Genomic DNA, 14,805 nt, shown 5'->3' with positions numbered 1-14,805 from the left:
AGATCCTTAGTGAAGTGAAAAAGTCAACAAGCAGCAGAGATGACTTTCAGCTCAGGAATATGAATGGCTAAAAACCATCAATTTCCAAAAAGTTGATGAGCCTATCAAATACCACATCTGAACAGGAGCTTGCACAACAATAGGATTTTAACTACCATGGAATGACTGGCTCTAGTTCTAGATCAGGTGGTTAAAAATCAAATAAAACCTAAATTGATATAATTGATAGTTCAATGATACTGAACTAGGGCCTACACAGATGACACCACTGAACTTACAGCCTTCCTTCTTAGATTCCTTCAATCCAGGATATTTTTGCCACAGCATCAAGGTTACAGGCAGCCTTCACATCTGTCCTACAAACTGCATGGACACCAATCCACAGTTCTGGGTGATGATAATAGAATTAATCCTATAGGAAAACATTTTAGCTGGTAGCTAAATTGTGATCTTACCCATTAAAGATCCTCCCTGTTTACTTCTCCCACTGGTCACGTCTGGCAACTGCTGTGTTTGTGCTTGACTGCTGTTAAAAAGGGTTTTATTTGATGGGATATTGGAGATTCTCCAGCAAAACAATGTTCCAAATCAGGTAACAGCTATTGTGCTACATCAAGATGGTCTCTCCTTTCTCGGTGTCTCAGGGCCTGTAATAAAAAGTTGCTTGCAGAATTCAGGGACTGGCAATGCTGACAGACTCTGTCTGGGCTTTTGTCAGCAACCTCAGGAGACTTTTGTCAACAGCTTGAGTCATTTTAGAGGAGAACTGGTCTGCTCTTTAAAGGATGGGTGTGAGAACAGCTCAGCAGCAGGTCTGACAGGTGATGTGGCACAGAGCACTTTCTCAGGGCTCCTGGATATGGGGAAAGGATGAGTCAGTGGGTGAGGAGGTGGTCACAGCCCAAGGATGTTCAGTCCTATGGCCATGGATGTTCAGTCCTGGGCCAGCTCTGCCTGCCTGAGGAGGCCACATGGACCTTTCAGCTGGCTCAGGGTCAGTGACCACGTCTGGGTCCTCGTGCTTCTCTGACCCTGTGGCTGTGCTGAGGGCTGGAGCTGACCCCACTGAATCCCAGGAGCACTGGAGGTACAGCACCACATGGACCTCCAGGGAAAGCAGGGCTCTCCCCAGCTTGAGACCTGGCCAACCAATGCTCTGTCCAGCCAAGGATGGAGACAGCAGGACCTTTTCTCACAATCTCTCTGATAGAAGATGTCCAACTTGCCCCTCCTGCACTCTCACAGCTGTGCTGCAAAGCCCTGCTGTGACCTGTGTGATTCAGCAATCAGACCTGCTCCTCCTCCACTGCCCAGCTCCGAGTCTGGTGAGGAAACAGAGGAAGCTGGAAACCATTTCAGTGGCACTTCTGGGCACAGCTGAGAGAAGTACCATTTTTACCTCCATTTCATAGGTGACAGGGAATCAACAAATCTGACAAGCAGCATTTAGTTTCTCAGAGAAACATTTTCTCTTCTGGATGGCAGACTTAAACAGCAAAGAAATTTGTGCCTTCAGGGTATCTTTAACCCAATTTTAGAACCTCCTGGAAGTCAGAGCTATTAATGGACTTGTTGCTGGAAGCTCAGCTCCAGTGTTTTAAATGGCTGTGAAACATGCTCCTGATGGGAGAACAAGCACAAAACCAAGAGGAAAACAGGAATCTGTTATCTGATATTCCCACCCCTGCTCATAAAGTTCTCTTTTTCAATGCTGGAGTCTTGGCTGGTGTTAAAGAGAGTCTTGTAAAATTGCCTTGACACCTTATCAACATTAGTACAAAAATCCACCCACCCTTCACCTACATGGTGGTGCAAGGGACAAAATGGGGATTTTACAAACCTGTCAAAGGAAATCTGTTTCCAGGACTCAACAGTTCTGCAATGAAGTGTTGTGTATCTATAGTGATCTATAAATATCAAATGTCATCTTTCATTGAATTAAGATTTTTGCCTTTTAGTAGCCTTATTTATATAATTGACACTTGCTTCAGTGGGTTTGCTCCAGTATTTCATTACCAGCTGATATATCCAGGTCAGCCTTGGCAGGTTAGTGCAGAACCCCACTCCCTCAGCAGGATCTGAAAATTTAGGTCAATTCGCATAACTTTGATGAACCTTTAGAACTAAAATGATTAAAGTGACAACTTCCATTGATTCCCTGCTGAGGTCTCCAACCTTAAATCAAAGAGGTCACAAAAAATATGTGAAGAATCTAAATAAACTCCTATTCAGAACTCCATTAGATTAAGCATCTCTGTGCAGTGGGGGGAACAATATGGCTTAAAGGAAGTGCACAATGCTTTATAGTTTCTCAATAATTAAAACTTCTCATAGGAATTTCACAAATTTCACTGAATACTTTTTTTTTTTTCTCAACCTCAACAAATGCAGTTTTTAAACAGACAAATGCAAAGATAAGCACTTCAAGTTACCAAAGTATCAATTCTGCAAATTTTTCACAAAACTGCAACCATCTACTTTCAGGGTTTCATAGATTAAAATTGTTCAGTCAGAGGGCTTGGTAGTTTTCCATGCCATATCAGAATGGATGTAAACATTCAGTGCTTGAGCTTTGTGGGTACAATGACAAAGATCCCTTCGTACGTCACCAAATAAATCATCAGGCAGGAACTTCTCCTGACTACACGGGACAACCACGATGACACATGGGCTTGGTATGGAAGAGGCCATGACTCCTTGACACTGCACAAAATCACTGTCCCAACCCAGACCTTCTTTCACTATAGCATCATTTTTTCCATTTTGGAACAGAAGCTGAGCAGTCACACACTGGAGAGCACTGGGAGGAGGCCCAGGAATGCAATCCCACCTCTGCAAGCTCTGCCAAGGGGACACTGTGGGAAGGTGACAAGCTGGTGTTTCCAGGTACCTCTTATGTCATTCCCATTTCCCAGAGCAGAGCATGCTGGAGCAAGCTGACTCCATCTGCCCCTCACATGCAGGCACCAGCCTGAATTACCTCAACCAGCTCCAAATTTTCAGAGTACTCTGTGCTCTCTTGGAGGCTGGAGAAAACAGCAGCAGCTAACATAAGAAGGAGAAGACACATCCACTAACAGTCCCATTTAAAAATGAAATAGAATTTAAATCAGCAGCAGCAGCACTGTAGTGTTGCCTCCTGATGACTTTTGCTCCAAATTATGTGAACCAGAAACAATGTAACATTTGTTTGAGTGTGATTTGCATGAGGGAAGGAATCCCACAGCATTTACAATACCTCGGTGAGTCAGGCTTTGGTATCCCTGGTCTGTCACATCCAGGAGGTGCTGAGGAGACAGGAGGGCTGCTTCTGAGACAATTCCACTGGACAAACTCCTCCACTGAGTGGGCAGTATTATCACTCAGCCTTTGCCCCCTGCTCTGTGCACTGCAGTGAAGGCAATGGGTTGTGTTTACAAGTGCCAGGGCTTCTCTTGTGTGTTTATTTAGCAAATTGGAGGCCTCAGACAACAAAGCAAACTCAGGTCTTCAAAATCCTTGCTCCTCAGTGGCAATGGATCTGTCAGGCCAGTAATTCCAGTGCTAAATGGAAAATAACTATCCTGTGATTTTATTTTGTAGACTGAAGCCGCTTCCCATCAGGGCCACACACAGAACTGCACTGAGCTCCAAGGGAAGGGTCATCAGCCACAGCACAGCCAAGGATGGGCAGCGACTGGGGGAGGCTCTGAGAGCCACCCAAAACATGCTTGGGATGACAGAGTGCACCAAAGTAGTTCAACCTTGCACTGCTTCTTGTTTTTAAAAATGTTCCAAGTATTTAAAACTTCACCTTCCTAACTGGAAAGAGGTGCTTGTTATTTTTAACAGGCAGGACACCAAAGTGTTGGGGGTGTGTGTACTGGGGAAAGCTCCAAAGCTGCAGTGGGGCTGTCCTCTGTCCCCAGGCTCTGTCTGCACAGCTGTCATTGCGGTGCTGTGGGTACAGCCCTTACCCTTTTGTCTGCAAAAGCCATGGCAATGCACTTCTGCATTGTCCAGGGTGAGCCTAGCAGTGACATTTTTTTCAACTGGGTCCCAAATGGCACATTTTGTATATCAGTATTTAGTGCCAGTCTATAATTAGAAGATAATTTTTTCCAGAGCTAATGAAAAGATGCCCTAGCAACCCCTGGATATGATCCCAAGTCCATTAATACAGCTCAAGTGATTCCATTTCATTTTATGTGGGACAGACCACAAAGTTTGAAGAGAGATGCTGCCAAGTATTTTCAACCAGGAATATGCTGAAACTTGGTAAAAAAGGATGGAAGAATTCATCCTGTATCTGTCCCTCTTATATACAACCTGTGGAGAGAAACTGGGAAAATTAAATGAGTAATACCTCCTGAACCATGATGGTATTTTGATAGAAATAAGGCTAAGAAATAGCTCCCATGTAAAAATAAAGAAAAATGTATTTCTATCACCATAATGAAGACTCAACCTGCTGTTATGATTCACTAGTGCCAGCTGATAGAGGCAAAGACGGTGAGCCTGAGCTGCATTTCATCCCTGCATGCAGCCTGGGCAGATTTCTGCCATGGTGTCCTGCTGAGACCATCAGTGACCATCAGCCACCAGACACGTGGCTCCATTCCACACCCAGCATCTCCAAACCCAGATTCCACACCAAAACCAGCACCTCTCAGCACTCCACACCCAGCTGTCACCACAGTGCCCAGAAGAACACTTGATTTAGCACGTGAGAGCACAGCTAATGATGACCCACATGAAAAGAGTGCTAGGAGGGATCTTAAAGCAGCCCAACCACACTGTACCCTGCTTGGCATGGGTGCAACACCCATTCTGTGTGTGCCTTTCTGTTTGGATAATGTTCTTCAAAAGCAACTGCAAGCCTATTAAACTGCACCGGAAAAGCAGCAAAGAGCTGCCAGGATGAAAGTGGCTGCACTTCCAAATGGGGCTCAAGGTCTGGCACATGCCTGTTCATCAGAGATGCTCACCAGCACCTGAGCAAATGCCAAGAGAACATCACTTCATTGAAAACTCAATTTTCACAGCAAAACAGCACGAATGGCCCATTTTCACTGAGCAACCTGTGTCTCTGGGATGAACACAGTGAGCAGAGCCCAGCAGAGCAGAGGGGCTGGTGGCTGCATCTGATTAATCCCATCCCAGTGCCCCAGTTCCCTGCCAGGTCCCAGCAGAGCCCTAAAAATGGAGTATGAGCTGTGGAAACACCACCTACCCCATGCCAGGAATGCAGGCCTTAGAGCAATGTCCTCAGCTCCTGCCATGGCACAGTCACCAGCTTCTTGGATTCATGAGCAAGGTAAGTCCTGCTCACAAAGCATCAAGTAGACAAAGAAATAACAATAGAAATGCAATGAGGAACCACAGTGAAAAGCAAATGTGCCTTACATAGGCAATCTGAAAAGGTCACCAGAATGTTTGTGGCAAGGATACAAGCATTTTTTAACTTTGAACAATGGGACCAAAAGGTAGACAAGGAAACCACTGTGATACCACCCCAGGCAGTGAATAAATACTGCCCCAGACCATGAATTAGCTCCAAACCAATTGTGCTCTAATGAAATCCTCTACAATACAGCCACCAATTCACACACCTCAGCGTCATCAGTAGAACAGGCTGTTAATTAATGTTTTTCTGGAACACTTTTAAAAGTTGAGCTCTCAAACTATCATTCCTCTCCTGCTCCCTCTGGACAGCCTTTACAAGGCAGATAAAAGAGGAACATCCTGTCCCCAACCACACAGCACTGGAGGAGATTTCAAAGACAAAGATCAATGCCTCATCTTCTGATTTTTGGCATGGATCTTATAATCCAGGGTTATTTCTTACCTGACAATTCCCAACAGCACATTTTACTTATTTACAGAAAGACAGGAATTAACAACAGCTCATGACATTTTTATTTTAATGAAATTTAAAAAGGCAGTTATTAGTTATACATACACACAACTGATTCTGTACTTGTTAGTCATAAATATAGAACATTCAGAAGTACAAAATACACTTTATCCACAGCACAATTTCACATCAATATGAAGAGTTTAAACAGATACGTAACCAAGTGCCTAACAATGACAGAAGCCCATTTTTGGAGTTGTTTCCTTTTTTTTTTTTTCTTTCCCTTTCTTTTTAAAAGACCATTAATCTACACAAAGTAATCAGTGCCCACAGTCATTAGTTTCATGAAATGCACTCTGGTTTAGAGTAGGAGAAATCTGACCTTTTAAAGACAATTAGATGCCATCACCTTTTCTTTGCTCCATTAACAGCAACAAGCCCAAGCCCACATTCTCTTCTTCTCACAGTTAACAACTGTGAAAAATGGGGCTCTGGCAAAAATCACCTGAAGCCAAACTTGAGCACTGCCAGGAAAAGTGAAAATATCTGAACTAGAAATTAGTCCACTCGATACCTTGCAAACAAAGAGCAACAGCAGTATGACACCAATAAGGCATTAATGACAAAATGGCTGTATTATTCTTGAAAAAAGAGTACACCTATGTATAAAAATATATGTCATAGCAATTGGGTAAATCCAACACTATTTAACACTGTGCCAAAAGTAATTAAGAGTTAAAAAGGCAGTTCTGCAAGAAGTATTTACAGTTTCATACTGTACTTCAAAAGAAAAGAAAAGGCAACAAAGCTACAAATGGAACTATCTGGTTAAAGCATCACTGTAGGTACTGCCAGTAGCACTTGTACAAGTAATGTGATGGAGTCTTGGATTGTTCTTCTGAATAAATGAATATAAATATTTTAGTATCTAAAACTGTCTCAGTCTACATGTCTGCTCCTTGAAATAACTCACCCAGACCATCACTATTTGCAGTTTCCTGCTCCATGAGTTTAAAACCCAGAAAATTCCGTTTCAAGAAACACTGTGTTTGCAACAGTTCAATCAGAAATCACAGCTTTATTTCCAGCTTAGAAAAAAATCCACAAAAGGAATGAGAAATCCACCACCTATGAAATTCTGGAAATTAGAAGCCAAAGTGCCAACAAAGCTACACTGACAGCACGTAATAAAAACATCAGCATTCCCAATGCACCTTATAACTGCAGCTACAGGATAAGCTAAGTAAGGAAACACAAGATACAGCACAGCCAAGGCTACACAGCTCTGTCAGCCACAGCACCTGGGGGGCTGCTGGGGAGGAGCAGGCAGGACACAGAGGGGCCAGGGCAGAGCCCTGCAGCACGAGCAAAGCCTCACCTGCAGCAGTTCTGCCTCAGAAGCACCAAATTGCCAAATTTGTGGATTGCTCCCTCCTCGTGGCTGGGAATGGCAGCCCCACACCTCCCACCTGGGCTGGGGGAGATGGGGTGGCCAGGAATGGCAGAGGAGCAGGGCAAGGGTGGAAATGCCAAGAGTAAAGGCCTGGCTTGGGATGGCACAATAGAAACAGCTGACAGGGAAAACCCAAAGCTGGCACTGCTCACACTGCCCTGGACAGAGCAGCCATCACCTTCCCCAACCAGGAAGGAGCCCACAAGGTGAGGAGCAGTCCATGGCCTGAGCCCTCAGGCATACTGACTTAAAAAAAAAACCAAGAAAAAGAGAGATGTACTTAAATTTCTTCTAACAGTGCACTTTGAACTGCACAACCAAAATCTGTACATGGGAAGCCTTCTTCAGTAGTAAAAAACCCACAACACACTGAGGAAGTTATCATTGCTGATGTCAGGAGAAAGAAAATGACTTTAAAAACCTTATTTTTGAATTGAATTCAGGAAGTAAAATAAACTATAAATATACTCAGAGCAGTTTGCTGGGTAAAATAAAACACAGGAACAGCACTTTCTTGTTGAATTCATGATTCACTTTATGGAGAAATTTATAAAAATTTCAGAAGAACTGACACTTTTCATGTCAAGCATCTTCTGTGGAGAGACACAAACTGCTCACCTACTGCTCCCTCCCTCATAAGCAGCCCCTTTCAAAACCCTGCACGGACAATGAGCACCTCACTCACTGGTGCAGCATCCAGGCACCTCTTAGAGACACCAGTGAACTTTACAGCAGAACTTCCTTTGCCTCTCCAATTCCATGAGCAGTCATTCATTTGAACAGCATGAGGGGAAAGGGGGATGGCTCCAAGAGAATAAACATCCATGTATTTAAAAGCAAAGTGCATAAGCACATGGCTTGCTCACCTAAGATGGTATTTTCCAGATCTCTGGGGGAGAAGAGATAGGAAGATTTTTGCTTGTTCTCAGCGTGATTTGGTGAGGCAAGTGCAGACCAGGAGATCTGAGGCCTCTCCAGTACCTCATCTAGAGATACACAAAACTGTCCTAAAAAAAAAGACTCCCTAGCCCCACTTGCACATAGGGTAAGAGATTGATCCCAGATTTAGTGAGAGAAATAGTAAGGAGGACTCTTCCTGGCTACTGACCACAAGGTGCTGATCTGGGAGAAGGCTGGGACAGCAGTGTCAGATGGGCACAGCCCCATCTGTGCCAGCCCTGTCCCTGGGCCAGGCTCACCTGAACCCTGCCTGGCCAGAGAGGGCTGTGGGGCAGGGCCTGCCTGCTCCCCAGGATCTCACCCCAAAATATGGACTGTGGTGATGTGCACCCTGTCCCCACTCAGACACACCCCAGAATTCGAGAGGGGCTATGAGAAAGCAGAGCTTAATCTTGTGAAGTCTAAGAATGGCTGCACACACTGAGATCTTCTGGATGGGGGCTATGCCCTGGGGCTGCTCTTTCCAGGTCCTTATTGGCCCCTGAATGTCCAAAAGCTGAGGGAAGCTGCCCCTTCCTCCTCTGCACCCAGCCTCAGAGGTTATGAACAACCTGCATGCAGGAACCTGGGGCTTTGTAAGTGATTCTTTGTGTTGCCATCCCAGAAGAAATTATCAGGATAAAATCCTTACAGTCCAACCTCCGTAACTCATCATGCATATAAAATACTGAACAAAAAGATTCCTACCACATCTCTCATGAAGACATATGGCAGGTGACTCGCCCAAGAGGAAGGTGATCAACTTACCTCTGTGGAAAAGCATACAGCATTCAGAGCAGTCAAGAGTCCTCAACAAACCTGGTACGCTGAAAATCCCATTTTTAACAGAACAGGGTTAACAGAAGCATTTGCTTGGGAATCCAAGCAAAAATTCAAGTTATCACTGTGTATGCAGTGGACAATAGTCCAATCAATATCTATTACCAACTCACTTTAAAAAAATTATACACTACAAAACCATCTCATTGCTTGCAGCAAATGAGCTTGAACAATTTCCTTGTAACAGGCCACCACCTTCCACTGTTAAAATGTGAGGTTTCACAGTATAAAAAGTACTTCACAGAAAGGAAATGCAGCTAATATAGAAAATGCAATCTCAATGTGTTTACAGTCATTTTTTAAGAGGCAATATTTTTGGGAAAGCAAGAACAATAATAATTAAAGCAGCCAGTGAGAAATGTACAAGGTTATAGGCCTCAATTCAGTGCAAAACCAGACTAATAGCTTATGTAAGTAAATGTTTGTTCTGAATAGAGAACCACCTGAATTAAAAGTAAGAACACCTATGTGAAGTGATGGAGAGTCTCAGGATATTCAAACCCTTCACATACATCATCAACCTTTCAGTACACTCCAGAATGGACCCTTCGTAAAGGCAAAAGAAACCAGTACAGGAAATCACTTCATACAGCACAACATATACATAAAGTACCAAAATGTACACACATTCAAGTTTAAGTTAGAAAAGGCAGAGCTGAATCTTCTGGTGAGAGAGGCCTACATTATGTTGCTTAATCTCAACATTTAAAGTGACCTAAAACCTACAAGAATCAAATAAAACAGAATATTGTGTCTGCTTCCAGAAACTTAAGCTTAAAGCAAGGCATCAAAATGGAGCGGTAGGCACTGTAACGAGACATGACCTTACCTTTTCTCTGTTAGTCTTTGTTACTTTGTTATCTACTGAAAAATTACCATTCAAAGGAAATATTATGCATCATTCACATTCAAATATTTGAGACTCAGAGATTTAAAAAAAAAAAAAACAAGCAAATTTTTTATCTCTGAGGTAGATGACAATAAAAAAAAAAATAATGGAGCTATCAATGACCACTAACAAGTGCTCTGTTGGCACTGGTGCACCCCAAGGAGGAGAGAGCAAGCCCTACACCACTATCTGAAACGTGAGAAATGTGTCTTCTGGTTTAGTAGCTTCTACAGAAATGCAACACAGAAAAAGCAGCGCCAAAATTACACTGAAATGGCCTTGGAGAAGAAGAACTTCCATTTCTGCTTCACAAGCTACTCGGAAAATGGTGGAAACATGCCCAGGTCAGCAAAATCTTCAATGTTGTAATTGCCAGTACCCTGTGTGGGATCCCCAGGCATCGGCAGCATGTCCTGCACGATAAGGAAAAATCAAAGTGAAGTCTCACTTGCCAACACATTATCCAGACACAAACTGTTTCCTGTTCATCTTCTCAGTGTAAAACCAGAAAAGGCCAAGTTTAGATAAATAAGGTGAAAACCAGACCTGTGCAGAGGGCTGGGCTAAGGTTTATGTGCTACTTATGTTTTGCTGGAGCATTTCTGAACAAGAGGTGGGACTTAAGCAGGGCAGAAGTTTCACTCCTCTGAAATAAAACACATTTGAACTGCCTCCTACTCCTCCCAGACTGAAACAGCTCCCCTTGGAATGGGAGCTACATATGGAGAGAAGCAAACTCTCTTGGTTTCACTCCATGGGGAGTGTACAACGTCTCCCACACTGGAGCTCCAGCTGTGTCAGGATGGGTTTGGGCAAGGTCTCACTTCCTACCAGCACTCTCTAGGTGAACACTGCTCTATGGAACACTCAAGACTAACATCACCCCAGCTAACAAGGTGCCCAAGCAGCCTTCATGGATGTACAGAGGCAGAGGAAATAGCAGGAACTTCTCAGGAGAAATGGGATTTCGTGGTAATTGCTCTCATGTGTCTTGAGCCAACTGAGGTCTCTGCAGGAGGCTTCAAAAAACACTCAACCTTTCCTCTCAGCTGGAGACTGCAGCCACAGGGAGAAGATATCCCTTGCTGGGAAAACCAGAGTTTACACTTGCTTTTCCTCAGTCCTTACAATAATAAACTCTTACCACAAACCCAAGTCTTGCCAGGGATGGCTCAGTATCCTCACAATAAAACAAAACCAAAACAACAAGAAAGCTCACAGGATCTGCTCTGTGAAAGAACTGAGAGCTGCTGCGTACTGGGAAGTTCCTCCAAAATAAAAACTGATTAAAATACATCCAAAATCTTCACAGCATCCTTGCCAATGTGGTGAGAGAGACTGTGAGCACAACTGGCGGTGTCTGAGCTGCCAGGGTCAGCCTTCATCTTCTGACCAAAACTTGGATTTATTTGATGTTTTCCCACTCTCCCAGCCAAGGGGAAGCTGTAGCTGCTCCCTCCTGTCTCCATTTCCATCTCTGAAGGCATTTCTGCTGCTGGGGCCTCTGTGGCAAAGTCTCCTCAGGCACAGATCCAGCAAGGTCTCCTCTTGAGTCTGCCTCTCTCCTTAAGCCCAGCTAACCCAGGGCTGACTTTGGGCACAATCCAAGCAACTTCTTGGAGGCCTTTAAACTCATCCAAGTTTCTTATCCCATCCAGCTATTTTCCTAATTTCCTCCAAACACACGCTCACCTCCAAGAGCTCTGCAGATGAGCCCAGCTCTCCTTTTATCCCATGGTCTTCCTTGCCACTAACTTCACGAGAAATTTGTAAAGAAACAAGCAAGACACTGCTTGGAGCCCCATGTCTCTGCTGGCCATCAAACCATGCTGCCATCAGCTCCACTGGAATTACCCTGAATATCCTCTTGGAGAGCAATTAACCTTTGCTAACACAAAGAGATGCAACAGACCAATCTTGCCTGGGCCCTGGGCTAAGAGCACGCAGACATGCAGTTATTCCAGATGAAGGGCTGTTGTTTGATCTTGTGTGAAAGCAATGGTTCATCCACACAGGAATATTCCCATGCTCACAGCTCTTCTGCAGCATTCTTGCACACGAGCCCAGTCTTGCAGGTGAATTTACTTTCCAAAAGACAAGGAGGTGCCCCACTTCTAAACCTTGCTTGGGGCTTGAACTGTCTCTCCTGCATTTATCTGCATTGTTTTCTTGTAAACTGTCTTCTTCATCTAATTTAAAAACCAGTTATACAAGGACAGATATGTTATTAGTCAACTTACGAAGTCGTACTCTATAGTAGAGCTTTGCTATCTGTAGTCAAGACTCAGAATTATAGTTAATTAGATAGTTGAAGAGGATTGTTTACCCTCATCTGGTATCTGACTGGGTTTAACCTTAAAAAAATATTGTCCACTATCTTCTGTGCATTATCAGACTCCTTTCCTGCTTGAACTGTCAAAGAGAATGACATTGATATCTAACTGAACTTGAGATGTCAGAGGCCAGCACCAGGATAAGAAAGACATTCCACTTGGGAATACTTCATGAGTTCTCTGCAAAAGATGAAAGCCCAAAGTATAGGGTGCAAAAGAGAAGGGAAAACAGCATTCTACTTCAGCAAAGATGCTGCTGTGTGGCAGAAACCCAGACCACCTCAGTATCTAAGGGCAGCTGGAAGCAGTGCAGGGCTACGGCAGCACGCAGCAGCAGGGAAGGGCTGCAGGCCCTGCTGCACCTGATCCTCAAGGGCCATGGCTCTAACTCAGACTGAGATGTGATCAGAGGGACCCTGGGCTCTCTGCTCACCTGGAACACCTCGGTCTGGTTGGGCTGTGGGTGTGAGTGCTGCTCGCTGCTCTGCTGGTTGTGGTGCTGGCTCTGCCACTGCGACCACACCTCGGACGGTCTGCCCTGGAACTGCCCGCTGCTCTGGCCTCCTTCAGCTGCAAGAAAAGGCACAAGTCAGGGAGCAGCTCCCCCAAAACCCCTGCCTGCTTTGGGGCACCATCCACCAGTGCCTGGATTTGTAAAGGAGCCTTGGAGAAAGGCCCTGGGTGACACCAGCCCTGCGAGGAGGAAGCTGGAGGGATTTTAAGCCCCAGAGCAAAGCTCAGGGCCATGGCTGCACAGCCATGAACTGCCCAGGGCAAAATGCACAGTGAGCCAGGCACTGCAAGACAATTTTCAAGCACCCTCCATCATTTTTTAATCAATAAGGACTATTTTTCATTTCATTTAAAAACCAAACTTCACCATCTGAATGCTGTTTGTCTTCAAAACACTGAATTCTTGTGGAGCAGTGGCTGCACAGTTTGGTACTCATCTAAGAAGCATGTAAGCAGATCCAGGACTTTTTTAAGCAGATATAGAAACAGTATGATCAACAGACAACAGACTCACTGATTAAATGCAGGCATTGCTGGACTGTCCTGTCCTCCAGTGATACATCTGCAAAATGATTTACTTAATATGCAGTTCATAGCAAATTATTATTCTGTCAATATGGTGATACTTTCCTAAAAGTCTCATGCCCTTTAAATTTGATAGAGTAACATGAATAGCAAGGCTTCATTTTAAATCCAGTTTAAATGATGATTTCAAGGAGATTAATTTCTTCTAAATGGTCCACCAGAAAAAAAGCATGCTGCCACACATTAATTTGGTTACCTATTACACATACATTTTTCATGAGTACAGTAACACTTAAGCTGGACTCATTTTACCCTGCATTTCTACAGACTGCCACTGAATTACATTTTTGGATAATTTTTCATTCCTTAGTTACAGTATCTCCTTCTAAGAACTAGCATTTTAGAAAGCTTGCCACCAGGCTTATGCTTTTCCTCCAAATATTTCTTCCTCTTTTTTCTTGTTAATGTTTGTCTCTATAAGTGCTCCAGCTATTTTTGCCTGTTTCCCTCTCACAGCAGAGGACCAAGCTGTGCATGTCTGGTTCTTCCTGATCACCAGCATCCTCTGCCAAGGGTGCCAAATTTCCTGTGCCAAACTTCCACACCTGTGCTATGCCAAGTGTTTGATAGCCAGACTCCAAATCACGTCAAATCAGCCACTACTCACAGTCATGACTTCAGAAAATACAGACACACATATTTAACCCAATCCCTTTGGCAACTAGCTAAGCCATGCAAAACAGATAAAGGGAAGGTTTTACAGGAAAGTAAACAGGCTGCAGTGATGCATTTCTATCACATCCAAAGTAGATGATTACAGTTATTCCCTCACTGACATTACCACAACCAGTAATTCAGCTGACTCAAAAACCCTGCAGACATTTTAAGAGCCAAAATAAAATTCATCTAAGTTCCCCTTTAAAAGCAAGCTGCAAGTTTGTTTTGTTTTATTTCCCCTCAGAACAACACATTGAAATTAAGTGAGTGAAGCAAATGATGCTTCTTTTCAGCAGAGCAGCTCCTGCCAGCCGGCCCTCGAAGCCGCTCGTCTCCGTCAAGGCTGGGTTATTAATAGCACCCAAACTGATGTAGGTCAGGAGATGTTTCTCATTAAGTGAAAGGGTTCTTGCCAAGTAGCTTAAGCCTGAAATACAAGGCTGTCTCATAAACAAATGTACAATGCCTGGTGGAAAAGGAAATGGAGGGAGGAATAAGCTGTGTGGGAAGAGCTCCATCCCAATGTCCTTTTTCTAGGCACAGGTCTGTGCCAGGTCTGTTCTCCAGGGACAGGAGCACACAACACACATCAGCACACTGCTATCCGTGCCTTTTGGGATTGCACATTATTATCACCCTGTGATATTTTCATGGAATCCATTATATATTTTGAATACTATTCTGGTGGAGTGCAGAAAACTTACCAAGGGGTTACCTACTGGGTCACGGTCTGAAAGCCACCAAATTGGCACATAACGGG

At 44.0% G+C, this 14,805-nt stretch overlaps 1 protein-coding gene across 5 annotated transcripts in view; it reads right to left on the bottom strand.

Annotated features, from left to right (window-relative positions):
* Positions 1 to 5,875: 5,875 nt before the first annotated feature.
* ARNT2 (aryl hydrocarbon receptor nuclear translocator 2) overlaps positions 5,876 to 14,805 on the bottom strand; it is a 95,836-nt gene continuing 86,906 nt past the window's right edge. For all 5 annotated transcript variants that reach the window (XM_071441344.1, XM_071441343.1, XM_071441347.1 and 2 more), the window contains 2 exons: positions 12,724 to 12,860; positions 5,876 to 10,370 (listed from right to left, as the gene is read on the bottom strand). In XM_071441344.1, the coding sequence (XP_071297445.1) occupies positions 10,272 to 10,370; positions 12,724 to 12,860 (236 nt within the window). In that variant the 3' untranslated portion in view covers positions 5,876 to 10,271. The remainder of the gene's footprint in view (positions 10,371 to 12,723; positions 12,861 to 14,805) is intronic.

Source organism: Agelaius tricolor, unplaced genomic scaffold (genome assembly GCF_023055355.1).
Source record: "Agelaius tricolor isolate 1412-34295 unplaced genomic scaffold, bAgeTri1.0.p SCAF_16, whole genome shotgun sequence".
Taxonomy (NCBI): domain Eukaryota; kingdom Metazoa; phylum Chordata; class Aves; order Passeriformes; family Icteridae; genus Agelaius; species Agelaius tricolor.
Note: the sequence above shows the minus strand (reverse complement) of the source record. Positions and strands in the feature narration are given on the sequence as shown.